The sequence below is a fragment of the Carcharodon carcharias genome, chromosome 5, assembly GCF_017639515.1.
Source record: "Carcharodon carcharias isolate sCarCar2 chromosome 5, sCarCar2.pri, whole genome shotgun sequence".
Classification (NCBI taxonomy): domain Eukaryota; kingdom Metazoa; phylum Chordata; class Chondrichthyes; order Lamniformes; family Lamnidae; genus Carcharodon; species Carcharodon carcharias.
The window spans coordinates 146,758,287-146,785,884 of record NC_054471.1 but is presented as its reverse complement, the minus strand read 5'-3'; the positions used below and the strand labels follow the sequence as shown (position 1 = coordinate 146,785,884).

Here is a 27,598-nt window from a genome sequence, read left to right as displayed (position 1 = left end):
TTAGTTAGAATGCAGAAAGTAAGGTAAGATATCTGGGCCTTGATTTTAACCCCTCATCCAGTAAGAATGGCGCATAAAAGGAGTCAAAATCAAGTCGAATCACCTTATCGGCTGAAGTTACCTAGCTCTCTGGCTTTCAAGTCAGCTGAGGCTCTTGCTACAGGCAACTGCTGTATGTTCAAAAATCAGGGCCCGATGACATCATCCATGCCTTAACTTTAGTTTAAATTGGAGCCCAGGGTAGGCCCACATGGTGCGAAAGCTGGTAGCCAAACATCTTCAGGTAGAGGGAATGTGGTATACATTCTATCCAAAAGCAATGATGCATAGTGCTTTGAGGTGCTTATTTGAAATGTACGGACATTTAGAAGTGCAAAGCATTGGCAGCGAATTGGGATTAAAAAAGAACTGTAGTTTCTGTGCTGACCAATCCACAGCTTTCTGTCCATTAATGTGTATGGGTGGAAAACCATGGATTTGTGAGCACAAAAGCAGAAACCATGGCCTTCAAATCAATGGCAGTGATGATCTCTTTGATGAGATTACTGAGATATGGATGAAATTTAGATTTTCAAAAGTTTCTCATGTAATGTTAATCGGGAAGGTTTTTTTTATAGAATAGATGAAAATCATCTTGATGAATTGTAAATTGGTTGAACAACAAAGAAACAAAGTATGCTGATACATGGAAAATTGCCTAGGAAAAGGTTAGTAGCTCTAGTGTCCTGTTCTTAACTTCTATTCCTCAGGTACTACTCTAGTATTTACAGAGCTCTAAAAAATAATGAAAGCATCATTAATTGTTTGTTTCATTCCTCAAGGACTCTAGGATAGATTCCATTTGGTCAAGGACTCAAATGTGAATATTTAGTACTGCCACATTAAGCATCTATACGTATCATGGATTCCTTAACCTCATTTACAATCACTAGAATTTTTCATAATCCTTTGTGAAAACTGATGAGAATAGTCTATTCAGTATAACTCGATATTGATCATTTGTAATAATGGTATCAAACTTCTCCTCTTCTTTGACCTTTATTACTTCAACATGGTTGTACAGACATCGCCTTCATTCTTTGAAAAACAGAACTTACTTTTTTCTTCATTTAAGAATAGGCTTAAATATAGTTTGTGCTTCTTCTGTTGTTCTATATGTGAACTATTGTTTCAAAAATAATTTTCCCTAAAACTCTACCTATAACTTTGAAGTCTACTTAAACATGTTCATCTCATTCATGATCGACAACAGCTGCCAATTAATAATTGGCCACTTTAATAATTACTCAGTTATATCAGATAGTAATTCAACCTCATTCCTTTTTGCTGTCGTGTCCATCTTTTCTATAGTTATTATGCTTTATTTATAGAATTCTTTGTTCACCCCTGTTCTTCTTCTGACATCCAATTTAGTAATTTTAATCAAATCTGCTATCCTATTTACTTCTAGACAGCTTACTCAAAACTGGGGTATCCAATATAACAAACTATTTTTTTCTGGTGGGGGAATCAAAAACAAGGAGGCATAATCTTAAAGTTAGAGTAGCACCGATTAGAATTGAAATCAGGAGCATTTTTTTCCCCACGTGAAAGGAAGAGGAAATCTAGAATTAATTCCCCAAAAGGCTATGTATGCTAGATTGATATACATTTTCAAGGCTGAAATTGACAGACTTTTGTATTGACAGCGAGGTAAGGGTATCAAGGGATATGGAGCTGAATGGCTTATTCCTATTTCCAACACTACGACAAAAAAATTAGAAATTAGAACACGACAACAACTTGCCTGCATAAGGAGGATGTTACACAGAATTTGCTTATATTTGAATTACACATAAATAAAATCTGACCTTTACATATTGCAAAAGTCACACCAGGAATTTGTAGCCATCCTCCTGGTCCTTAACCTATTAGATCTGAGTTGTACAAACACATAAGTTAGACTGCCAAGATTTTCCAGGCAAAAATCTACACATTAACTATATGCCTGATTTTGCAGTATGCTTATTCTACTATGTGTACCAACACAGCATTGCTGTCATGAGACCGGCCAATAGAAAAATAATTGAAGTAGAAAACTTGCTTGCAAGAATTTAATAACCCACTTGTGTCTTTATCACCAGTGAGTTATCAGGTCATTGCTCACCAATGGGATAATTCTTGTAACCCACTGATCATCACTATGACTTTGCAATGTATTCATTAGCTTTCTTTAATAATGTAAAACAGCTGCAGGGTGATACAGCAAAAGAGTAGCCATTGCATGTCTTACAGAAAGCTGCTCTTTCAGATCACGTTCACCACATAAAAGTGCTAAACTAATGGTTCTTAATGACAAATTAATGCCTGTGAATTTAAAATATACTTATAATAGAGAAAGTAATTTGCCATTACAATATCATCATTGGACATGCTCCTTGTTTAATAAGATGTATTTAATTCAGAACCTAATGAATGAAGTATGAAAGAAAGGAGATGAACCCTGCAATTTCTCTTATGCAAGTCTGTCACCTTATTTGTAAAACCGAAGTGTAATTTACTTTCAAATTATAACAAATGACTAGTTTTACAATGCACAGTGATAAATGATTATGCTGGTAACTGGTAATATGCTAACTATATAGAAACAAGCCACTGGCCTTTTTAACGTTTACATTGTGAAATGTTTACAATGGCAGAAATAAACCTAAAATGTATAAATAAGGTCACCACACTCCCCCCACAACCTTCAAAGGAAATATTTTATAAAAACTAAACTACAATGCCAAATCTCTAGCATTTAATGAGTTCATACTGCCATCTACTGGTGTTTTAACTTTAAATGCAGATAGAAGGACAGGAAAAATCAATGGGTCAAATCTCCCGGTCTCCAGATCATGGAGACTGGACATATGACCAAAGATGTTCATCACGACCCTGCGGAACTCCCGATGCATGGACCTCCATGGGAATTGCCTGGGAAGTTTCAAATTGCCCAGCTCCCCAGTACCCTCAGTGAATGTCTTCGAATCTAAGCTAGAGTCAGAGACTTCAGACAGTTCCGTAGTACTTACCTGAATAATGTTAAGACAGAAAAATCCTAGTCTAACACCTGGGTAGCTACACAACTAACCCCCCCATCACTCATACTGGCTCCTTGACTAGCTTTCTTGACCCCCCAACTACCCACCCCGACCCCATGGCTACCCTCCTGATACCCACCACCCCCCGACTATCCACCCCAACTATCTCCTGACCCCACCCCCCCCACATCAAATACCCACCCTGACTATCCCCCTGATCCCCTCTCCCTGACTACACCCCCCACCTCCCCAACTACCCCCTTGACCCCACAACTACCCTTGGTCCCCAACCAGCCCCCCTTGGCCTCATGACTAGATCAGCTGACCCCCTCAACCCAACTAACCCCCAATCACCTAACACACTTACCCACTCATGCGCCTACCCTCTTATCTCAGCCACAGTAACCACTTACCTCACTTTCCCTGTCCGCTTATCCACCTCACCCACCAGCCCATTCCCTCATGCATTCACTCAGCCATTCACTGACATTTAAGATTGGACATTTAAACTTACCATACGACAGCTATTGCCGTAAAAAGAGGGCCTATCCTCTCTTCCCCCGACTTTGCTCCGCTGATATTCAGATGTGAATAGGCCACAAATTGTTCAAGTTTAAAATCAGTAAGATTGAAGCCATTGTTTTTGGCCATTGCCACAAACTCTGTGCCCTCCCATCCAATCCCATCCCCCTTCCTGAACACTATTCAGGCTGACTTAGACACCAGACAGAAATAAAGCTTTTGATCAACCCTTCTTTCCTTCTTTGGCTCAGAACCTATGGGGCTATGCTAATGCAAGCTGCAGTTGTTTTCTCCTTACACGTACTGAAATGAGCTGCAGTATTGTCATTTTTTTTATGTTCCTACTTTTATTTTAGAACTCTAATATTTGGGGCTTTTTATTTGATCTTTCAAATAGCTGATTTTACGACTATTTTGTAATTATATCCTTCAGTGCTGCAGTAATATTCTGGGTTTATGATTTCTATGTCATTGGCTTGTGTCCACTGATTGTGATGCAGACAGCACATCAACTTTGTATTGTCCGTTCATTTGAATGATTTCAGTGCCCAGCCATTGCTAAGCGCACTATAGGTTGGCTGGACTCATCAGCAGGGGCCAATATTGTGAGTGGCTAACTCAAGTTAAAGCTGGCCTGCACCTCTTAAAAAGAAAATATCCTGCCTAAGGGTCATTGGCCCAACTCTTTCTTCTTCCATAGATTCTGCCTGCCCTGCTCAGTATTACTGCTTAAAGGGGCAGTGCACTGTGGCTGGAATAGGTGCTGGAAATTGTATAGGAAATGACTCTGGCCTGGGAAACACTGAAGAATAGCACAACATGGGAGAGCATGGGCTCCAAGGTGCTTGGATGCTGCATTTGAGACATTGGTGCATGAGGTGGAAAGGAGGAGAGATTTCCTGTATCCACAAAGAGCAAGGGAGACCCTCCAGGCTTGGTCAGAAGGCAGTGGAAGCAGATGGCAATCGGGATCAATGCGAGGACCTGGATGTAGTACAGCAATCCCTCGTTTATCACTCCTAATGTGTTCCAAAAAAACAGCTTGCTAAACAAAAACGTGCTGAATGAAAATCACATGTAATAAGGGCGGGTTATGTTCCTGATCTATAATTCTTACATCAAAAATTTATTCCCTGCCCTGAACCTAAATGGCCCAAAAATCCTCTTATTAAGTCACTAACTCCTCCTACATTCCTTCCATTTGCCACTTCCCTCCCCCGAACCTCCTGCTCGCCTCTTCCCTCCCCCGACCCTTCCACTCGCCTCTTCCCTCCCCCGACCCTCCTGCTCACCTCTTCCTTCCCCGATCCTCCTGCTCAGCGCTTCCCTCCCCCAACCCTCCCACTCAGCGCTTCCCTCCCCAGACCGGCCTACTCACCGCTTTCCTCCTGACGCTCCTGCTCACCTCTTCCCACCCCCGACCCTCCCGCTGCCGCTTCCCTCCCCCGACCCTCCAGCTTGCTGCTTCCCTCCCCCAACCCTCCCATTCAGTGCTTCCCTCCCCCAACCCTCTCACTCAGCGCTTCCCTCCCCAGACCGGCCTACTCGCTGCTTCCCTCCCTGAATCTCCCGCTCACCTCTTCCTTCCCCGACCCTCCCGCTCAGCACTTCCCTCCCCAGACCGGCCTACTCGCTGCTGCTTCCCTCCCGACCCTCCCACTCGCCTCTTCCCTCCCCCGACCCTCCTGCTCACCTCTTCCCTCCCTGGACCGGCCCACACGTCTCTTCCCTCCCGCCGGTCCTGCCTGCTCATCTCTCTCTTAACTCTCCCATTCACTGTCTCCCTCTCCCGACCCTCCCACTCACAACCTCTCTCTTGCTGTCTCTCTTCTGAGTCCTTGATCACAGCGAGGGCACCGAAGAGGGGTGGAGAGTAAGGTGGTGAGCAGGTAGCAGTGAGTGTTCGGGAAAGGAAAGTGGCAAGTGGGGCGATTGGGATGTGGGAGCGGGGGGTGGGAGAGGTAGCAAGCAAAGAGGCTGTTTGTTTTTAAAAAGACCAAGCATTCACAGTAACCATGCTAAAACAAAAATGGAGGCAACATTTTTTAGAGGACTTCCCTAAATTACAAACCTTGCTAAAATAAAAACTTGCTTTTAGAATGCACTTTAAACGGGGATTCCTGTAGTGTCAGGAGTTCAATGACCTCACATGAGTGGTTAAGGTCAGTGAATGCAACTTCAAAAGCTATAACCCCCCCAACAGTGCTACTGGTCTCAGGCACTGTTTAACTAACCCCACCCCCATCACTCACCACTCACTTCCCAACAATCTCTATCCATCAAGACACAAGCCTAGCATATATATGCTCCACTGCAACCTCAAAAACTTGACATTGATGCAAGCTTCAGAACCACATCTCACAACCAGCACACAATCCCAGCCACATCACTCACACGCACTGCATTACACACAATGAGCTGAATTTTAAGAGCCAGTGTGAAAATCGGGGACGAGCTGCCTGCACTGCCACTGCAGGGCTGCACCCAGGCTGGCAGTCCCATGAGACTGGCCACTTAATGACCTCAATTGGCCCATGGGTGAGCAGGCACCTGCGCCTCCTCGGCAGCGGGATACCCGTGGGGTGGGGGGGGGGGGGGGGGGGGGGGGGGGGGGTAGGTGACAAACATGGCACCACTGCCGTTGCACCCGATTTTACATGCCCCCTCCCCTCGCCTGCCAACCCATCCAGTGCCGGGGTCGGGGGGGGTGGGTGGGGGGTCTGCGGAGAGAGGAAGGGGATAAGATTCTGGCCAATGACACACTTCCCTCTCACTTGCATGACATGTTGGCCCACAACTGGAGGCAGCTGGGCCTAACTGGAGGGGAACAGCCCTCACCCTGATGGAGGAGACAATGCAGGCCATTATGCAGGACAGCCATTACTATGGATATGACCTGAGGGAGAGAGAGCTGAAACCATACAGGATGCCAGTATACTCATCTCTAGGCTGCCTTTTCACATGTTGTGGGGAGCAGGCAGGAAGCTGGAATTAAAGCCACAATCAGATTAGCCATGACTTTATTGGATGGCAGAGCAGGTTCGAGGGGCCAAATGGCTTACTCCTGCTTCTATTTATTGTGTTCTTACATTCCCCTTACCCCCCAATCTCTTCTGATTTACAAGCTGCAGGTGGTGTAAGCATGCACCACTTACTTTTCTCCTTACCCTCACTATAACTCTATCTTTTGTCTTTCTTCTTTCAAATACCCAAGAATTGAAACTTGGCCAGGCAGTGATGTAAGAGCTACTAGACACTGATGAAGATGCAGCGTCACTCAGTTTCATATGCACATCTACTCATTCAAATATAGGCACTGCTTGTTCTTTCCTCTTTATTCTTTCATGGGATATGGGTTTCGCTGGCAAGGCCAACATTTGTTCATCCCTAATTGTCCATTTCAGAGGGCAGTTCAGAGTCAACCACATATGGAGGAACCAGGTAAGAATGGCAGAGATCCTTCCATGAAGGGCATCAGTGAACCAGATGGGTTTTTACTACAATCAATGATATTTCATGGTCACCATTACTAAGATGAGCTTCATATTCCAAATTTATTAATTGAATTCAAAGCCCACCAGCTGCCATGGTGGGATCTGAAGCCATGTCCCCAGCGCATTAGTCTTGGGCCTCTGAATTATTAGTTATGTGACACTACACCACTGTCCACCTGTTAAATGTAATTTACAGGATAGCACAGAGATGGCATCTGCATGTGGCTAGTCACTGGACACAAGTGACCTCCAGACAGGGCAAGGATTACACGAGTGCCAGCTCACCAAAGGACAAGATCCAGATGAGAATTTCAAAGGGGCTGCCTACAGAAGAAGGCTAATGCCTATGCACAATGAAATGCTTGTTGCACAGGGAAGCCTGTTAGGAAGCCTGTATGCAATGTCAAGGATCATGGAGGCTCTGCACAGGGCTTTGTGCAGAGTTTGGATCCCAACCTTGCAGCATTAAAGTGGCAGCCAACACTATTGGCAAACTTGTGGACTCAACCACAATGCATAGTCTTCTGGTTGATGTCTCAGTTTCCACTGCAGCACAACTGGAAGCCATCCAATGTCTGGGTGGTGCAATGGAAACTCAGGCTTCTGCTGAGCAAGCTCATGCTGCTGCCATCATGACTGTGATACCAGTGTTGAAAGGGACTTGTAGGGTATCACAGTAGTCCAACAATCTGTGCTTCAACAGATTTCTTGGATTGCTGAGGTGCCAGCCCAAGGGAGTTGCAGAGGCTCCTTGGAGCATGAATGTGCTACTCTCTCTCAGTATAACAGCATTGGTGCTCCCACCACTGCCACTCCGCCAGTGCCCTTGCTGTTGCCTATTAGTCAGCCAGCCCAGACTGCTGTCACCCCTGACAAGATGCTGCAGTCCTAAGCTGGGGTCTTCTGGGACTGGAACTCTTTGATATCATCCACCATAACCCATCTGCGGCCTCCCCCACTGAAAGTAAAGAGCCTTCCACCAGCCATGCTACAGCCAATGGGATAGCACTGTAAAGGAGCACTAGGACAGTCAAAGACATACAGATGACAAGCACTAAGGCACTGCATAAAGATGATTAGTGACTTAAATGCAACATGGCATGATTTATTTTTGAAATTTGGTTTGTAGTGCATAATTTCTGGATGTTCTCATTTTTACACCGTGACCAGGCGGGTGCTGTGACAGTCAATGACAGAGGGAAGATAAGGGGCTGGACTTTACGCTCCTCCTTCAGCAGGGAGTAGGGGTGTGGTTGGGGAAAAGTAAAAAATAAAGGGTGACAGGCTTACTGACTTCCCACCCGGTCCCCATAATACGGTGGGTGGGCGCCGAAATCAGCAGCCTGCCTGCCATCTTTAAATAAATAATTAGTGGGCAATTGAGCCCGTTACCAAGCCAATCAACCTGTATTTCCACGTTGCCCATGCCATAAAACAGCTGGAGTAATCAGACAACCAGGAGTGGGGAGTCCGCTTCCGAAAAAAATATTCGTAAAGGCAAGAAGGGGGAGCACAGGATTCGGGGGTGCGCTTTGCAATCAGGGGTGCCTCCCTCATGATGTTTCCCCCACATTGCTCCTCCCTGTCTGGCCTCCAAACCCTCCCTAGGCTGCAAAATCGCTCCCCGCCCAAAAGGGGCTCGACGTACCTGGCTCCGACGCCTGTCTTCTCTCCTTCATGGAGATGCCTGCAATCAGGTTGGCTGGCGGCTCTCAAAAAGCAGGCCTTCCTCCCACTGAGCCTGTTTAACTTGCTGGAGGGTGAGTTTTTTTGGGTCTGTCAACTGCCAGCCGACTCTTGCGGGGGGTGGGGGCAAGCAATATGCCCAGCGTGCCCCACCCCCCCTCCCCCCCGACCATGAAATTCAGCCCAAGGTGTGGGACTATTGACGAATTGGGAACTGGGTATGCGGTTACTGGTATCGCACTCAGATGTTTTTCTTCACATCCTGCCCAGCCAGAGTGGCTTGTCCAGGTTACCTTCTCCCTTCCTCTTGCTCCTCAACTGATCATTGTGGAGATGGCGTCAAGTGCTCTGTGCTCATGATTGTGACATTGTGCAGAATGCAGCACGATACCATGAATCTTGAAACCCGTTCAGCCCGCTATGGCAGGGCATCTGTAGAAAGTCCAGGCATTGGTTTCTGTACGCCAACTATCTGTTCTGCCACATTTCACATGGCAGCCTGACTTTCATTGTACGCATGTCACCAGAATTATAAGTCACACATCAACAACAGCCCTTGTCACCCAGTAGCCACACTTCTCTATGCCATGGTGAATCAAATGTAGATGATATAGTGACTGCCGCAGAATGAAGGCATCATGACTGCTGCCAGGACACTGGACACCTGCATGATTTGCTGCCTATGGTCACACACCAGCTGGATGTTGAGGGAGTGGAATCCCTTTGGGTTGCAGTAGATCAGAGCTGACATGCAGTGCCTGCAAAGCCTCATGTGCTGTCAATGGCACCATGCCACATGGGGGAGCCTGCAATCGGAGCGAAGCCATGTGCTCACTATGCCTGTTGCTCTCTGGTAAGAGAGAATGAAACATAGTCAGACCCAGTGACTTCCCTTTTGAACAGTGTAAGGGTAACAAACTGCAAGTTGTTTCAAAAATTCTCCAGGTCCAGCCTAGAGGGAGCCAAAAGGATGAAAGTTCATTGCCACAGACACCTTCACAGCCACTGGCAACATCATCCTGGCCCTGCTCTGAGGTTGCAGCTGCGGCTGCAGCAATGGCTGATTTCATTGAGTAAGTGAAGTGCTGTACTTTGCTCTGTTCTTTGCTGAGGTTCATTAAAGACAATTGCTCCCCAGACAGATGGCCTCTTGCTGAGAGCCGCTGTCCCTCTCCCCCTCCTCCCGCAGCTTGTTTCAGCTCACCTGTGCTCATTCTCCTAGTTATGCTGTATTCCAAGATGGACACAAACTTCTGCACCCAAAACTGGGAACTGGTTTGCGCAGAAGCCTTGAGGCAGGGCAAAATCTTTCAGTACATTTCTCTGTACTCAGGACGCTAGTAACCACCAAACACTGCTACCATCACAGCAATAACCAGCAGAAATCAATCATCAACAGGCCTGAAAGTAGTTGACAATTCCATCAAAAAGTGCTGTTTGAGGAGTGTCCTTCTTACTGATGAATAAGCTGTGTAAATTTAAGGGAGGATGTCAGCTGGAATATTGAACTCCAAAATGGCAGGGCTGCTGTCAAATCAGCATTACACATATTCACGTTAGGATCTGCCTACTTTGCATATTTTCAGCAGATGTTCACCCAACAGAAGGGTGTGTGCATGTGTTGTGCAGACACCATTTTGGACATTTATGGCTACCTGTAGCTCTCAAAAAGCAGGCATGACAGATCCAAGGTTTGCGTTCTGTATCATTTTAATTTTGAACGGCAGTCCTCCAAACATTGCATGGGCTGGATTCAGCAGGCCCCAATTCATTCCAGCCCTGCACAAGACTCAAGCTGCACAGGGAGCATGTGCAAATTATTAAAATTAGCTGACCTTGCAGGATTCAGCAAGGTCAGCTCCCCACTTCAATTGCTTTAGTGCATTTGTATGCGTAGCAATCCCAAAGCCAATTTCCCTGGGATTGTGGAATCATTCCCTTCAGTCCTAACCCAGTACCTAGAGCAAGCATTACTGCATTACGAATTCACAGATTTGCTGTCTGGTGAGTAGTAGCACTTCAGAAAAATTGTCCAGGCTTATTAGAATTATGTGTGACTCTGTCATTAATTTTCAGCATATCACAAACAATTACATTTTCAGATTTCTTTTGATAAAATTAATACACATGAGAAGAATTGACTGGACAATTTTCAATTAAACCTACTGGGATATGTTAAGGTTTTTGGTAGCTTTCTAGCTTCTCTATGTTTATGGACAGTAAACAAAATTAAACAACAGATATGTGACATAACAAATATAATAGATTTATGCAATTACTGTACCTAGATGAGTAATAGATTTTATTTCAGAAGCTCATATGTGCAGCTCTTTCTAAACTCCAGAGGAATACACGTCCTCAACAGTGTTCCCTCTAAGCTGTGTGCTTGTGCAGCTGCACAACAGTCCATGGTAGACTCCCCTGTAAGAGGAAATTAATGGACGGGAGCCAAGCCTGAGATGATTTAATCGGGTGGAAATAAACAGCCAAAATCCACTCGTGTCAATTTCCCCACTCTCCCGCTCGCCACTTTCCTCCCAAACCTTCATACTCGTCACTTCACTCCCTAGCCTTCCCACTCCCTCGCTCACTTCTTCCCTCTCCTGAGCCCTCACGGGAAGGGATGGGGAGATGGAAGCGGCGAGCGGGAGGGAGATAGCATGAGGGAGAGGCAGTGAGCAGGATGGTCTGGGTGGGATGAGTGGGAGCAAGGTGGCGAGTTGGAATTGAGGTGGTAAGTCAGGAGTGAGCCAGGAGGATGGTGGCAAGTCGGGATCAGGCGGCAAGTCAGGAGGGAAGCAGCGAGTGGAAGGTAGGTTGAAAGAGTTAGTAAGCTATTAAGAGTTGTTAAGTCATTAATAGTAAGAGGATTTTTGGGCCAGGTAATACCACTGATCTATTCATTGTGCAGCAGCAGGTTTTGTGGAATTATTAAAGGAAGATTGATCTCAAAGACATCTGAGACTTTAAAAACACAAGGGCATTTCTATGGAGTTTGTGAAAAGTTTTGCATTCCTAGCCCACATCTCCAAATAATAATGCAAAGGTTCTTGTGAGTTTATCTCATGGGACATTTTAAAAAAATGCACACTTCTAAGTACTACTTCTCCCCAATTCATTTTTGTTTGCACTGTGAGAGGCATTTTACTTTAAAAATTGTGAATCAGTTTATTACTTCACAATTCGTAGGTTTTTAATCATAAAGAAAACCGTAGGTGGAATAAATGCCACCACTTCCCCCAAAACTACCTCAGTCATTCTCCCTCCTCAAATTCCATTCTCTCTTCACCGCAACACTTGGTTTCCCAGGTGTAGCTTCCCCCTTCAGTATTCATTGAATTTACAGGGACACTGTGGGCTGGATTTTCATCCACACATCGTGTGTGCAGGAGAATTCCCAGCTCCGCGAACTCGACTTCTAAAAATGTCTGACCAAACGTCAGATTTTCATTCCAAGTTTGTGGGTTTTCCTGGGAAATGGGCCCGGTGGCCCTGGAACAAGTGTGGAGAATGTCTGGCACTGGGGCAGCCTAAGCAGAGGGCACCATATTGAAATTTAATAAAAAAGCAGAGAATGTAAAATAGCCCTCCAGCCCTCATCCCTCTCACCCCACACATTCCTCATGCCCCCCCTGCCTACCCCTCATGGTCCCTCATACCCTCCATGCCAACCTATGCCCCTCTGCTCACCTTCCATGGCCCTTCATACCTGTCATGCCAACCTATGCCCCTTTGCCGACCCCCGACTCTTTATAGCCCCTATGCTAAAATATAATCCTCTACCCATCTATGGCCCTTTATAGCTCCTAGGCCAACAGTTTCAACTCATGCCAACTCATGATCCCCACCCACCTACCATTGGTCCTTTCACCTACCATGCCGCTCACCCAGTATCCATCATGGGCAGACCTAGGGACGCATGCTGAGATTAAATAAAATAAAGTTTTAAGTGTCTATTACAAACTTTATTTTGATACACTCATTCATAAAAACCCATTTACTATATTTGCATTCCTTTACCAACATTATCCCTTACAACAACAAACATTACATTTAATTGCGTTACTCATTATAACAAATAGCATTGGAATTCACAGCCCACTTCAAAGGGTCCATAGCTATTTGGAACTGTCAATTAAACTGAAATGGTAGGCAACCCTGTGATAATGGACTGTTGTGAAATCAGTCATGTAGCACTAATCCAGTATTGGAAGCTGTTATGAACCCAGGGTGAGGTTACTACTGGACAAACCTGATCCCAGGGTGGAACCCAGCTTGACAGATTCTAACCTTGTTTGTTTAGATATATGGAGAGGGGCTACTGAACAGAGTCACTGGAGTCAGCTAATGAATTTATAACAAAAAAATAATAAACAATGAAGGATGAACTATATTACAGTACTCCTTCACCCACAACTATACCTTTACAGATATATATATAGATTTGTAAGGATAACACAAGTTTACAAGTTAAAAAAGCTATTGTATACTCTAATATCCACAGTACGTACACAGTCCATGTAAAGCAATAGGCACCTATGGTCAGGCACACCACACTCTGAAGCCAAGTGACAGATGCCACCTCAACCAGATGTTATGGATCTCTCATCAACTCCCTCCCCCAGATGCCTGTCACCCTGAGCCAACCAGTCTCACTGAACTCTGTCTTTCACACAAGGGTTGCCAATCTCCACTTCCTAAGAACTCACCTTGGAATCTTCTTCCAAACTGATGCTTTCTCTCAGGCGCCTTCCGCAAAGGTTCAGCTCCAGGGTTTTGACCCCTCCTTCTGATGTTCCTCTCCCCTGGGTCACCACATGCTTTGAGCTTTCTTCCATGCACTCTCTCTCTCTCACCGACTCAGCTGTCAACAGTGCACCACTGCTTCACATGCCCACAGCAAAGATTTACAAACTTTCAGTTGGCTCTTTGGACCTTCTGACTTCACACAAGCCTTTATATCACTTTGACTCTGCTTTCTGCAGCTTGGAGCTTTAAGCCCAAAGCCTTTCTCTGCCCCTCACTCTTAACGTCTCTTAATAGGGCCTTTTCTAGCTTCCTGTCCTTCCTTTGACTTGAAGGTCTGCTTGGGACTTTCTCCTGTTCCACTCCCCTGGATTCTTGGGGCCTTTCTTCTTTAGCTTGGGGCTTACTATCTATCCCCTTTGCTCTGGTCTCTCTCTGGCAGCTACTTTCAACCAGCTTTAGCTTGGAACTGGCTATCTGCCCCTCCTAGGCTCCTACTGCGTGGCAGCTGTCTTCAAAATTGAACTCAAAAACTGCTGGTTCTAGTTTCTTCTATGTATGTCTGTGAGATGGGGCCTGCCTCTCTGGAACACTGTTGCTAGGCAACAGCCCAGTTTTCCTACTCTAGTGTTTGTTTAACTTCTCTTACATTCGTAAACTCTCATTAGAAATGCAGGCACCTTTTAAAGTTAAACTAAAACTCAACTTGACTTTTTCTTAACACACAGATACAGAAATACGAATCAAACTTAAACATTAAAGCTAAAGCTCATTCCCAACATCCACAAATACCAATATAACTTACTTAAACTATCTCTATTTACTGACAAATGCCGTCAACAGACAGTTATTTTTCTTCAGTCTGTGAAAGTATTTTACAGAGACAAACAAGAAATCTTTTTTTAAAACACTCCAGATAGTTTATTTCAAGAGTTAAAGGGCAGGAGTTTTAAATACCTTGACAGTTCCTCTTGACACATTTGACAGTATGAAAAGTTTGTATTCCTAGCCCTAATTTCCAAATAATAATGTAAAGGTTCTTGTGAGTCAGTTCCAATGAGCTTCATAGTTCCAATGAGTTTATGCACTTTATTTACACATTCATGTCTTCTTTTAGGGGAAGGATACCCTTAATCACATATTTAAGTCACAAAATCATAAATATTTAAGGAAGGATGTAAATGTGTTGCAGGCAGTTCAGAGGAGCTTTACTAGATTGATACCTGGAATGAGGGATGGGAATGTGGAATTCAAAACAAAGAGATCAGCCATGATCTTACTGAATGGTGGAGCAGGCTCGAGGGGCTGAATGGCCTACTTCTGCTCCATTTCGTATGCTTGTATGTTCTTAAAGGATTCTACAAAGTTGAAATCTGGTCCTACCAGGTCTAATCTGCACATGTCAGGTTTCCAATACCTATCAAACCAAAATCACACATTGGTGGAGCCAGCTGTTGATTTCTACGTGTAGCTGCTTCCACAAAATGCAAATGCACGAATCCCGATCCGGACTCATTCCCACCCCTGCGAAAATGGAAGGTGCCACTTTCGGAGGCGGGCCTTCCAGATTTGGACCTCTTCTGCCATTTTCGCTACAATGGAGAAGCTCTCCATCATAACGAAAATGCAGGCCTGTGTCCCTCTGACTTTCACCCTCCAGTTCACAAGAGCCAAATTCTCTTCAAATTCACAGAACACTGCGAGCTCGAGAAAAGAATGAAAAAACTTACATTTTAAAATGAAGGTCGGGACCTCTGTTGGGAATTACAATTCCCAGTGGGCCTCAACAGTTTCTGTGCATGCGCCAGCCCTGGTATGGCCACAAATGTGCTGATTGTGCATTTTTACAATCTTCGGGTTGTGCCAGCCGGAGAATGGCTGCACGTGTGCAGTTGGTCAGGATTCCCGTCTTCAAGCCGGTAAACAGCACAGCGCAAATGCGCAGTTGGTTCTTTGTCCTTTTTTTTATTTAAAGGGAGCCCTGCAACTGTGTAGGAGAAGAAACAAAATGGAACAGGGCAAAAGAGATCAGATGACTCAAGAAGAAAAATGCCATTACACAGTGAGGCACAGAAAAAGCTGGACACGAGAGTGGAAGCTGCAGAGAGCAGGTTTCACAGAAGAAAAAAGGAAAGCCCCAGAAATCAGGGAAAGGGACAGAAAAAAGACAGGGAAAGACAAGGAACAAGCGTAGGAATCAGAAACAGGTCCTGTTCAGTGAAGTTAAAGTAAGGAGCAGAGGAAAAGGTTCCAAATTAAAAGGAGAAAAGTGCAGAGATATTATCAAGGCAGACTGGGCTTGTGAGAAGCCAGTAGATCTGAGGAGACAGCCAAAGGTTGGTCACTCCTTCCGAAGGGCCTGTGAAACAGTGGAAGGAGAGATCAAAACCCTGGGGGGTGGGTCCTTGCTGAAGATGTCCGAGAGAAAGCATCATTTGGGAGAAGATTCCAAGGTGACTTCTTCAAGAGAGGAGATTGGAAACCCTCGTGTGAAAGACAGAGTTTCCGTGAGATCGATTAGCTCATGATTTTTTAAAAATTCATTCATGGGATGTGGGCGTCGCTGTCTAGGCCAGCTTTTATTGCCCATCCCTAATTGCCCTTGTTCAGAGGGCATTTAAGAGTCAACCACATTGCTGAGAGTCTGGGGTCATATGTAGGCCAGACCAGGTAAGGATAGCAGATTTCCCTCTCGAAAGGACATTAGTGAACCAGATGGGTTTTTACAACAATTGACAATGGCTTCATGGTCATCATCAGACTTTTAATTACAGATTTTTAAAAATTGAAGAGGTGTGATGAGCGCCTGGAGGAAGTTGATGAGAGATCACTGAAGTTGCATTGGTGGCATCCGTCATTTGGTTTAGGAGTGTGGGATGTGTCCAATCACAGTTTGCTTATTATTACGTGGACTGTATATTTATTGTGAACATTAGAGTATAAGCTAGATTTTTGTAACTTGTATTATTCTTATGACTCTGTATATATCTGTAAAGGATTCATTGTTGGTGAAGGAGTCGTTTAATATAGTTCTTTCTTCTTGATCAATAAATGTTTTATTCTTTTGTTAAAAGTTCAACAGACTCCTGTGACTCTGTTCAGTAACCGCTCTCCAGGTTTCTAAACAAAAAATAAAAATTAGGATCTATCATGCCAGGTTCCACCCAGGGATCTGACCTGTTCTGTAGCAAGATCAGCTGGGATCATGACAAGAGACACTTTATCTCTGTCTGATTATGTTTGTTGATGTGAAGAAACTACTGAGCTATTTTCCTCAATACTCATAGCAGTTTTGAGTAAAGACAATATTCAATTAGCTGAAAAAATAAAAACTATCTTTTCCGCATTTTCTATCAATTCAAAAGGCAAGCCTCTTTCAAAATCCTTTGATTTTGAGCTTGTCAAATTAAAAAAGAAGAACCTTGCCTTGAGCCAGCGTTACCAATTCAACTTCTCTCTAAACACAAGCTACAATATAAAAACTAACAAATGTCTCTTTCATATCTGGTAATGTAGTGGTTATGGTACTCAACTTAAAACCTAGAGACTGCGAATTCAAATGCTATCATGGTTAAATTTAAAATTGAATTCAGTAAATCTGGTAATTTGTGGACTAGGGTGTTACCATGTCAATGGCTGGGGGTGGTATTCTTTCTTCTTCTTCCACACCTATGATAACTTTTAAAAATGTAGATACTATATAGGTTATTTTTTGTTTCTAATGATGGTACACATCCACACATTATGTTTATATTGGAGCATGTAACATAAATTATTCCACACATGGGTGGGAATGGGAACATTGAAATCACACTACAAAAGGGGCTGAGGATCAAAGTCCCGCTAAGAATAATAAGACTAGGTATTGGCTCACCTGGATTAGATAGTGAGAACACAGTTTCAGGAGCTCCAATAACTGAAGGTGACTTCCCGCTGCAAGCACGTCTTGAACTATACCTGGTTCCAATAAGATCTGAAAATCAAACAGTTTCAGTGTTTAAAAGGGAGGCTGACTTTGTGTCAAATAAATTATTTTTCTGCATTGCTAACTGCACTAAATTACAACAGCTTATGCGGCTCTATCCAGCAGGGAATTACCAACAAAGAAGAAATACTGACTACTTCTGAAAGCATCCTAATGCAAAAGGGGGTCCTCGATGTTCCCAGAGTAAAAAGTCACACGATAAAGCAAAAATGGTTAATTAGTCATACGGCGAGTGCCTATCAGACTAAAGCAAAAATACTTTGACAAGCTGAAGAAAAATAACTCTCAAGAGAATAGAGATAGGTACTGAACCCAGTTAAAGGCACCAAAAGTGCTATCAGAGCAATCAAAAGCTCACTGGAGAGGGAGATAGTGGTTAACTACAGTAGCAATAGTAATTTTATTAAGTTTGGAAGCCCAAGAACCATTAAGGGCTTCTTAGGGCTGTGGAAAGATTCCTGATGACAGATTCAGGTGAACACCTGGGATTTGGCAGAGGTTTTAAATTACCACAATAAATTAACCTTCATTCCAGTAAACTATGTTTGTTCCTCACTCCAGTAGACTATGTTCAGTTGTTATTAATGCGATCCACAATTGTCTCTAAAGCTGTAAGGATCAAACCAAATATGACAAGATTAAGGGGTCTCAGAACAGACATGGTGTTGGTACTAAAACAGAAATAGCTAGAAAAACTCAGCAGGTCTGACAACATATGTGGAGAGGAATACAGATAATGTTTCAAGTCCGTATGGCTCTTCATCAGAACTAAGAAATATAGAAATGAGATGAAATATAAGCTAAAAGCAAAAAACTACAGATGCTGGAAATCCAAAACAAAACTAAAAATACCTGGAAAAGCTCAGCAGGTCTGGCAGCATCTGCGGAGAGGAACACAGTTAACGTTTCGAATCCGTATGACTCTTCAACAGAACTAAGTAAAAATAGAAAAAAGATATTTTTACTTAGTTCTGTTGAAGAGTCATACGGACTCGAAACGTTAACTGTGTTCCTCTCCGCAGATGCAGACAGACCTGCTGAGTTTTTCTAGGTATTTTTATTTTTGTTTCGATATATAAGCTGGTTGAGGGGGTGGGACATGTAGAGCTGGATAGAGGGCCAATGATAGGTGGAGGCAAAGAAGAGATTGCCAAAGATGTCATAGACAAAAGGACAAAGGGGTGTTGACGGTGGTAATATTAGTTAAGGAATGTGCGAATGATGACATTAAGGGTAGAAAGCAGGACAAGCAAGGTACAGATAGCCCTAGTGGGGGTGGCGTGGGGGGAAGGGATCGAAATAGGCTAAAAGCTAGAGATAAAACAATGGATGGAAATACATTAAAAAATAATAAGAATAGGTGGGAAAAGAAAAATATATTTTAAAAAAATTTAAATTATTGGGAAAAGGGGGATCGGAAAGGGGACAGGGATGGAGGAGAGAGTACATGATCTGAAGTTGTTGAACTCAATGTTAAGTCCGGAAGGCTGTAAATTGCCTAGTCGGAAGATGAGGTGCTGTTCCTCCAGTTTGCCTTGAGCTTCACTGGAACATTACAGCTGGCCAAGGACAGACACGTGGGCATGAGAGCAGGGTGGAGTATTGAAATGGCAAGCAGCAGGAAGGTCTGGGTAATGCTTGCGGACAGACTGAAGGTGTTCCGCAAAGCAGTCACTCAGTCTGCATTTGGTCTCTCCAATGTAGAGGGGACCGCACTGGGAGCAACGAATGCAGTAGACTAACTTGAGGGAAATGCAAGTGAAATGCTGCTGCACATGAAAGGAGTGTTTGGGCCCTTGGAAAATGAGGAGGGGGGAAGTAAAGGGGCAGATGTTGCACCTTCTGTGGTTGCATGGGAAGGTACCATGGGAGGGGGTTGAGGTGTAGGGGGTGATGGAGGAGTGGACCTGTTGGTACTGATGCTTTCAATAGAAAACGTTCAAGAAAATGGATACAATCTATATCAGGCTTGTGACCCGTGAGAGTGCGTGTGCTGCGTGCGAGAGTGTATGCGTGCTGCATGTGAAAATGTGCACGCATGCGAGAAAGTGCGCGTGTATGAGTGTGGGCGCACGTGCGAGAGTTCATGCGAGAGAGTGGGCGCGCGCGAGTCCATGCGAGAGAGTGGGCGCGCGCGAGTCCGTGCGAGAGAGTGGGCGCGCGCGCGAGTCCATGCGAGAGAGTGGGCGCGCACGCGAGTCCGTGCGAGAGAGTGGGCATGCGCGCGAGTTCATGCGAGAGAGTGGGTCTTGCGTGCGCGAGAGTTTGTGCGAGAGAGTGCACACGCGCGAGAGTTCGTGCGAGAGAATGGGCACACGTGAGTCCATGCGAGAGAGTGGGCGCGCGTGTGCGAGTCCGTGCGAGAGAGTGGGCGCGCGTGCAAGTTCATGCAAGAGAGTGGGTCTTGCGTGCACGAGAGCTCGTGCGAGAGAATACGCACGCGTGAGAGTTTGTGTGAGAGAGTGCACGTGCGTGAGAGAGTGTATATGTGTGAGAGTGTGTGACTGTGTGTGTGGTTGTGAGAGAGAGTGCGTGTGCATGCGAGAGTGAGTGCATGTGTGCGAGAGTGCGTGAGAGTGCGCGTGCAAGAGAGCGTGTGCGCGCGTGAAAGAGTTTGTGCAAGAGATTGCGTGCTCGCGAGAGAGTTCATGCGAGAGTGCGCGCGCATGAGAGTGTGTGAGAGAGAGGGAGGGTGTAACTGTGTTTGGGGGCCTGAGAGAGAGTGTGTTTGTGTGTGTGCGTGGCACGTGCGTACGCATGAATGAGAGAGTGAGTGTGTGTGTAACGGAGAGAGAGATTTTGAGTGTGTGTGTGCAGGGGAGAGAGAGATTTTGAGTAAGTGTGTGCGGGAGTGAGAGAGATTTGGAGTGAGTTTGTGCGGGAATGAGAGTGAGTGTGTGTGTGGGAGTGAGAGTGTGAGAGTGTGTGTGGGAGAGAGATTTTGAGCGAGTGTGTATGGGAGTGGCAGAGAAAGTGTGCGTGTGTGGGAATGAGAGAGAGTGTGTGTATGTGGTAGAGTGTGTGTGTGGGGGATTGAGAGTGCATACGTGTGTATGTGTATGTGTGTGTGGGAGGAGTGAAAGAGTGAGGGAGTATGTGTGGGAGTGAGAATGTCAGGAAAGGTGCGGGAGCGAGAGAGGGAGGGAGGACAGCTGTGGAAGTGAGAGGGGGAAGGAGGGCAGGTGTGGGAAAGAGAGGGTGCAGGCGGGCGTGGGAGAGACGGGGTGTAGGAGCGAGAGGGGGAGGGAGAGTGGGAGCCAGAGGAGGAGGAAAGGTGTGGAGGCGAGACGGGGAGAGAAGATGGGTGTGGGAGAGAGAGAGAGAGAGGTGGGAGGGAAGGTGTGGGAAAGAGAATGTGAGGGAGGGAGGGTGCGAGGGAGAGTGAAGGAGAGGGGGTGTGAGGGGGAGAGGGTGTGGGGGGGAGAAGGAGGGAGGGTCTGAGGGAAGGAGTGTGTGGGAGGAAGAGTGAGAGGGAGGGAGCGTGCAGGAGAGTGTGAGGGAGAGTCTGAGGGAAGGATTATGTGGGAGGAAGGGTGAGAGGGAGGGAGCGTGCAGGAGAGAGTGTGAAGTGAAGATGTGGGACAAATAATGTGGAGGGTTGGGAGAGAGGATGCGTGGAAGCGAGGGTGTGGGAGAGAGACAGTGGAGCGTCTGCCTTACTCCCAGTCTCAGGTTTCTCACTCACTTTGATGACCACCCACACACACATACACACACACATTCTCTCTCTGACCTTCTCACTCTCTGGTCATTTTTATTACTTACTTTTTCTTTTAAGCTTAACAATTTACAATGTCTTGACATTGCTTTACTTTAGCTCAGCAATTGTTTCTTTTCTTAATACCTCAGATTTTTTTTGAAATTCAGTTTAATGTTGTGCCAAACCTTATCTTTTCGAAATTTGTTCATCGGCCCCTTGAGTGAGAAAAGAACGGAAACGTGGCCACGCCCTGAGCGAAAGGGTTGGACAACCCTGACCTAGTATGCAATAACCTTCCTCCTCGCTCCTCTACTTAACAGCTGGTTATGGGCACAAGTCTTTACCATGCGTTGTGAGGAGGCATGTTTCATGCCATTTTTTAAACAAGTCAAAAAACAGAAAATTATAGGTCCATATGCTTGATTTTAGTTATAGGAATGTTGTTAGAATGTATCATTGAAGATGTACCTTATAACTACTTGGACAGAGTAGGAGAAATCAACAACTCTTGTCATGCCTTTTGAAAAACGTCATGTTTTACCAACTCAGGTGAATTTTTATGACCATTAACCATTTGGTGGATGAAGGTAGATGGTTCACATTTGGATTTTCATCAAGATTCTATGGCAACTTGTCAAAAAAACATTACCTTATAAGATAGGGTCCTGAAGGGTTGGAGGACAGACCTAGGGTTGGTTAAGGCATTAGTTGCATTCTCATAGTCAGAAGGCTGGCATTAATGTTATGGTTTTGTGTGAGACTAATTAGTAGAGTCCCACAGAAATCATTTTTAGGATATTACTCTTCGCAATTTTCATTAACAATCTGGTTCATAAAGATTTGTATGAATGTTAGCACCTTGGAAGTGAAATAAACAAATACTTCAGACCTACATGCACTGGGGCAACAGACTTGCATTTAGCAAATGTCTCTTGATATTGGTAAATGTACTTCTGTGCACATGTGAAGGCTAATAACAATCACAAGAATGCCATGCAGTATTTCAAGCTGAAGTCTGCTGAGTGGGAAAGAGATTAAGTGCATTGTTACTTTTGTATCTTCATACACACTTTTTTCCCCTTAGGGGAATAGTGGGGAAATGCTGGAAGGACTAACAGGCTGATTATTAACCTGTTGCACCGTATCATGAACGCTTCTTCCTTGGCTAACAAATCCTGGAGTGGGAGAGCACTTCTGACTCAGAGGCAAGGGCACTACCTATGGATCTGCAAGGCTTCCTTCACCAAGTAATGAATATGATAACTAAATGCAGTAGATGAATTTTCCTAAAGTTTCATAGTGTTGCAACGTTATGGCTAAAGCAATTAGAGTATTAGGGTATATTGCTAAAGACAAACCAAAGAACAACAAACAGGACTCTATTGTCCTTAAATAAGACCTTGCTTATTTTTTTCTGGAAATACTGTGAACAGTTTTGGTCCCATCACGTGTTGAGCAATATGAAGGCCTGGAAAATGTTCACAAGAGGGTCTGCAGATTGATACTTACCTTAAAACGTCTTTAGTTGCCACGATAGGTTTAGAGGGTTGATTTTTTTTTTACTTCAGGAAAGCAGAGGCTTTGGGCAGATTTGATTCATGTATTTAAAATGAAGCAGCACCTAATACCAGATAGACCATTTGAATTGGATAGATTATGGAGAACCATGGGATATTTGTACAAGTTACTTAAGCACAAAACAAGGTTGGATACCAGAAGGTTTTGACGAGGCTTATCGACATTTAGAACAAGTTGTCAGCTGCTGGAGTGAGTATTGATATGCTCCAAGCATCCAGAAGGAAGTTGGATGAGTTCCTGAATATTGCTAGTATCACAGCATGTAAAAGTAGGTGACCTATTGGTTCATAAGTTTCGAGTTCATATTTTGATCATGTTGGGGGGGAGGTGTTGGAAAGGAATTTTGCAAAGGTTTGGTCTAAGCTTGTTCTAGTTAAGTATCTTCTTTTTGTCTCTCGTAGGTGATGACATGACTGTTGGTGCAAAGGAAGGATTGTGGGTCATGAAGCTTAGTTGCAACAAATTAGTTTGTTGGACCAATTAGTCTTTTCCTGGCCATCATTTTTATAAGCCTGCGTACCTGCAATAAAGGCAATGAGTGACAGCGACTGTATGATGTTATGAAATAGAGGAAATGGAGTAATTTAAATAAGCACAAAAAAAAATTAAGTTCATGTTTCATCTTTCACCCTTCATCAGACCCACTCCAAACATTAACTGAACTTTCCCTTCAAGGTGTTGCTGACCATTTAAGTGCTTGGCACTGCCAGCTTTTATTGCAGATTTCAGCACTCAGCTGCTCTATTATATGTCAGGGCTGCTGATTTCCTGGAGCAATTGAGTCTGGGAAGAATGTCCTGCAGTCAGCATTGTGGCGAAGCAGTCTGGGAAGAATGTCCTGCAGTCAGCATTGCTGTGAAGCAGTCTGGAAAGAGTGTCCTGCAGTCAGCATCATGTTGAAGCAGTCTGGGAAGAATGTCCTGCAGTCAGCATCACTGTGAAGCAGTCTGGAAGGAGAGTCCTACAGTCAGCATCGCGGTGAAGCAGTCTGGGAAGAGTGTCCTGCAGTCAGTTCTTATTGAAAATAACAAGAGTGATATCACAAGACAGTGCTAGAGAGCGGTGGAGAGATCAGAACCAGCGTGAGTGCAGGGAAGCTTCAAAAAGTGAAGTCAGCACAAAGGTGACAGCTGATTGGTGAGTATGGGTAAGTGTTTTTCTCCAGTTTTTTTCCAGTTTAAAATAGATTAAGCTAAGGAAAGTTAAGTAAGGGTTCTAGTTTTCATTTAAAGTACATCGATAATTTAACTTTTTTTTTTACTGTATTTAACTTAAAGTAAGGGTTTACTTTTCAACTAGAGGCATGGCAGTGCAGTTCAGTCCCGTGTTAGGTACCGTCTGCAACATGTGGGAAGTCCTAGACACTCCTTGCACTCTGACTGACCACGTGTACAGGAAGTGCCACCAGCTGCAGCTCCTTGAGTTCCAGGTTTTGGAGCTTGAGCAGCAGCGGGAGGCACTGAGGTGCAGACGTGAGGCTAAGAGTTTTGTGGATAGCACGTTTTTAGACGTGGTCACCCCACAGCTTACAGAAGCGCAGACAGAGAGAGAATTAAGAAAGGTGTCAGGCAGGTAGTCAGGAAATCCCCAGGGTGCATATCACTCGAGAACCATTTTTCTGAGTTGGAAAACGGCAACAGTGATGGTTCCTCTGGGGAGTGTAGCCACACTCATGGCACTGAGAGTGACTCAGCTGCATGTGGGGGGGAGGGTGGGAGAAAAAAGAGGAGACTCGACAGTAAGGGGAACAGACAGAGATTTCTGCGGCCGTAGGCATGACTCCAGGATGGTATGTTCCCTCCCTGGTGCCAGGGTCAAGGATGTCACTGAATGGCTACAGGGTATTCTAAAGTGAGGGGTCAGACAGCGATCGTGGTACATATTGATACCAATGACATAGGCAGAAAGAGGGATGAGGTCCTGCAAGCAGAATTTAGGGAGCTAGGAAACCGATTAAAAAACAGGACCTCAAAGGTAGTAATCTCTGGATTACTTCCGGTGCCATGCGCCAGTGAGTATAGAAAAAGGAGGTTAGTCCAGATGAATGCGTGGCTGGAGAGATAGTGCAGGAGGGAGGGATTTAGATTTCTGGGGACGGTGGGACCTGTACAAGGTGGATGGGTTGCACCTGAACTGGAATGGGACCAACATCCTTGCGGGGAGGTTTGCTAGCGCTGTTAGGGAGGGTTTAAACTAACTTGGCAGGGGGATGGGATCCTGAGTGGAGGTTCAGAAGAGGGAGAAGCACAGCCAAAATTAGAAGAGAGAGCAAGTGCATCTGGAAGGCATAGAAATTATAGGCCAGTTAAGGCACAGGGGATTTTGGCAAGGTTGGATGGTATTTATTTTAATGCAAGAAGTCTGACGAATAAGGCAGGTGAGTTGAGGGCACAAATAAACACAAGGAAGTATGGTGTCATTGCTGTCACACAGACATGGTTGAGAGGAGCAGGATTGGCAGCTCAATATTCTAGGATATAGGGTCTTCAGGCAAGACAGGGAAGGAGGTAAAAGAGGAGAGTATCGCAATATTGATCAAGGAATCAATTACAGCAGTAAGGAGGGAGGTCATCTTAGAAGGCTCCTCAAATGAAGCCATATGGGTAAAACTGAAAAACAAAAAAGCAGCAATCACATTGCTGGGAGTGTACTATAGGCCGCCAAACAATCAGAGAGAAACAGAAGAGCAAATATGTAGGCAAATTTCAGAGAAGTGTAAAAATAATAGGGTAATAATAGTAGAGGATTTCAACTTCCCCAACATTAACTGGATTAGTTATAGTGTGATAGGTTTAGAGGGAGCGGAATTCTTAAAATGCATCCCAGAGAGCTTTTTAAGCCAGTACATAGAAGGTCCTAGAGGAGAGGGGGTGGACCTGGGCTTAATTTCACGGAATGAAGTTGGGCAAGTAGTAGAGGTATCGGTGGGGGAGCATTTTGCGGATTGTGATCATAACTCCGTTAGATTCAAGTTTGTTATGGAAAAGGACAAGGATGGGCCAGAAATCAGAGTTCTAAATTAGGGGAGGGCCGATTTTAATAAGATCAGATATGATTTGGCCAGAGTGGACTGGGAGCAGCTACATTTAGGTAAATCTGCGTCAGAGCAGTGGGACTCATTCAAGAAGGAAATAGAGAGAGTACAGGACCAACATATTTCAGTAAAGACAAAGGATGTGACTAACAAATCCAGGGAACCCTGGATGTCGAGGGATATACAGGATTGGATAAAGAGAAAAAGGGAGGCTTATGGCAGATACTGAGGGCTCAAAACAGCGGAAGCCCTAGAGGAGTATAGAATGTGTAGGGGAGAGCTTAAAAAGGAAATTAGGAGAGCAAAAAGGGGGCATGAGAAAACATTTGCAGGTAAAATAAAGGAAAATCCAAAGTTATTTTAAAAGTACATTAAGAGTAAGAAGATAACTAGGGAAAGAGTAGGGCCCATTCAGGACCAGAATGGTAATTTGTGTGTGGAGCTGGAAGACGTAGGTAGGGTTCTAAATGAATACTTTGTGTCGGTGTTCACAAGTGAGAGGGACGATGTGTTATGGAAATCAGGCAGAAGGATGTTGATATGCCTGGACACATGCCTAGATAACTGTCGGTAAAGCATAAGAATCTTAATCTTAGGGTTGTGGGGTCGAGCCCCACGTTGGATACTGTGACTCTATAGCAGGCTATTGAGTTGGATGATCAGCCATGATCATAATGAATGGTGGAGAAGGCTCGAAGGGCCGAATGGCCTACTCCTTCCCCTATTTTCTATGCATTATATAATGAAATAAATTAGAAAGGGAAGCAGTTCTGGCAGGCTTAAAAGTAGATAAATCTCCAGGCCTGGAAGAAATATATCCCAGGCCGTTGAATGAGGCAAGGGAGGAGATAGCAAGGGCGCTGGTAATAATTTTTAATACCTCTCTGGCCACAGGAGAGGTGCCAGAGGACTGGAGGACAGCCAAAGTGGTACCGTTATTCAAAAAGGGAGGAAGGGATAAACCAAGGAACGACAGGCTAGTCAGTCTAATCTCAGTGGTGGGGAAACTATTGGAAGCAATTCTGAGGGACAGAATTAATCTACACTTGGAGAGGCAGGGATTAATCAAGGTCAGTCAGCATGGTTTTGTTAAGGGGAGGACATGTCTGACCAATTTGATTGACTTTTTTTGAAGAGGTAACCAGGTGTGTAGATGCAATGCATTTGACATAGTCTAAGAGTGCATGAGTTCCAAGGCAATTTTGCAAATTGGATCCAGAATTGGCTGATTGGCAGGAAGCAGAGGGTGATGGTCAAGGGGTGTTTTTGTGACTGAATGCCTGTGTCCAGTGGGGTTCCCTTGCTGTTTGCGGCATATATAAATGATTTAGACTTGAATGTGGGAGGGTTGATCAACAAGTTCACAGATGGCACGAAAATTGGTGGGGTGGTAAATAGTGAGGAGGTTAGCCTTAGATTACAGGAGGATGTAGACAGGCTGGTCAGATGCGCTGATCAGTGACAAATGGAATTTAATCCAGATAAGTGTGAGGTGATGCACTTGGGCAGGACAAACAAGGCACAGGAATGCACGATGAATGGTAGTACCCTGGCAAGTACTGAGGATCAGAGGGACCTTGGTGTGCATATCCACCAATCCCTTAAGGTAGAGGGTCAGGTAGATTAGGTGGTTAAGAAGGCATATGGGATACTTGCCTTTATTAGGCGAGGCATAGAATATAAGAGCAGGGAGGTTATGCTGGAGTTGTTTAAAACACTGGTTAGAGTATTGCGTACAGTTCTGGAATCCGCGTTATAGGAAGGATGTGATTGCAGTAGAGTGTGTTCAGA

General features: G+C 44.7%; 1 protein-coding gene across 7 annotated transcripts in view; it reads right to left on the bottom strand.

The window, feature by feature from the left end:
- The window catches only part of klhl32 (kelch-like family member 32), a 263,410-nt gene that overhangs the window by 140,818 nt on the left and 94,994 nt on the right, over positions 1-27,598 (bottom strand). For 5 of the 7 annotated variants that reach the window (XM_041188385.1, XM_041188391.1, XM_041188389.1 and 2 more), the window contains one exon: positions 17,385-17,483. The exons of the other annotated variants lie outside the window; for them this stretch is intronic. In XM_041188385.1, coding sequence (XP_041044319.1) covers positions 17,385-17,483 — 99 coding nt within the window. The remainder of the gene's footprint in view (positions 1-17,384; positions 17,484-27,598) is intronic. 7 annotated transcript variants of the gene reach the window in all.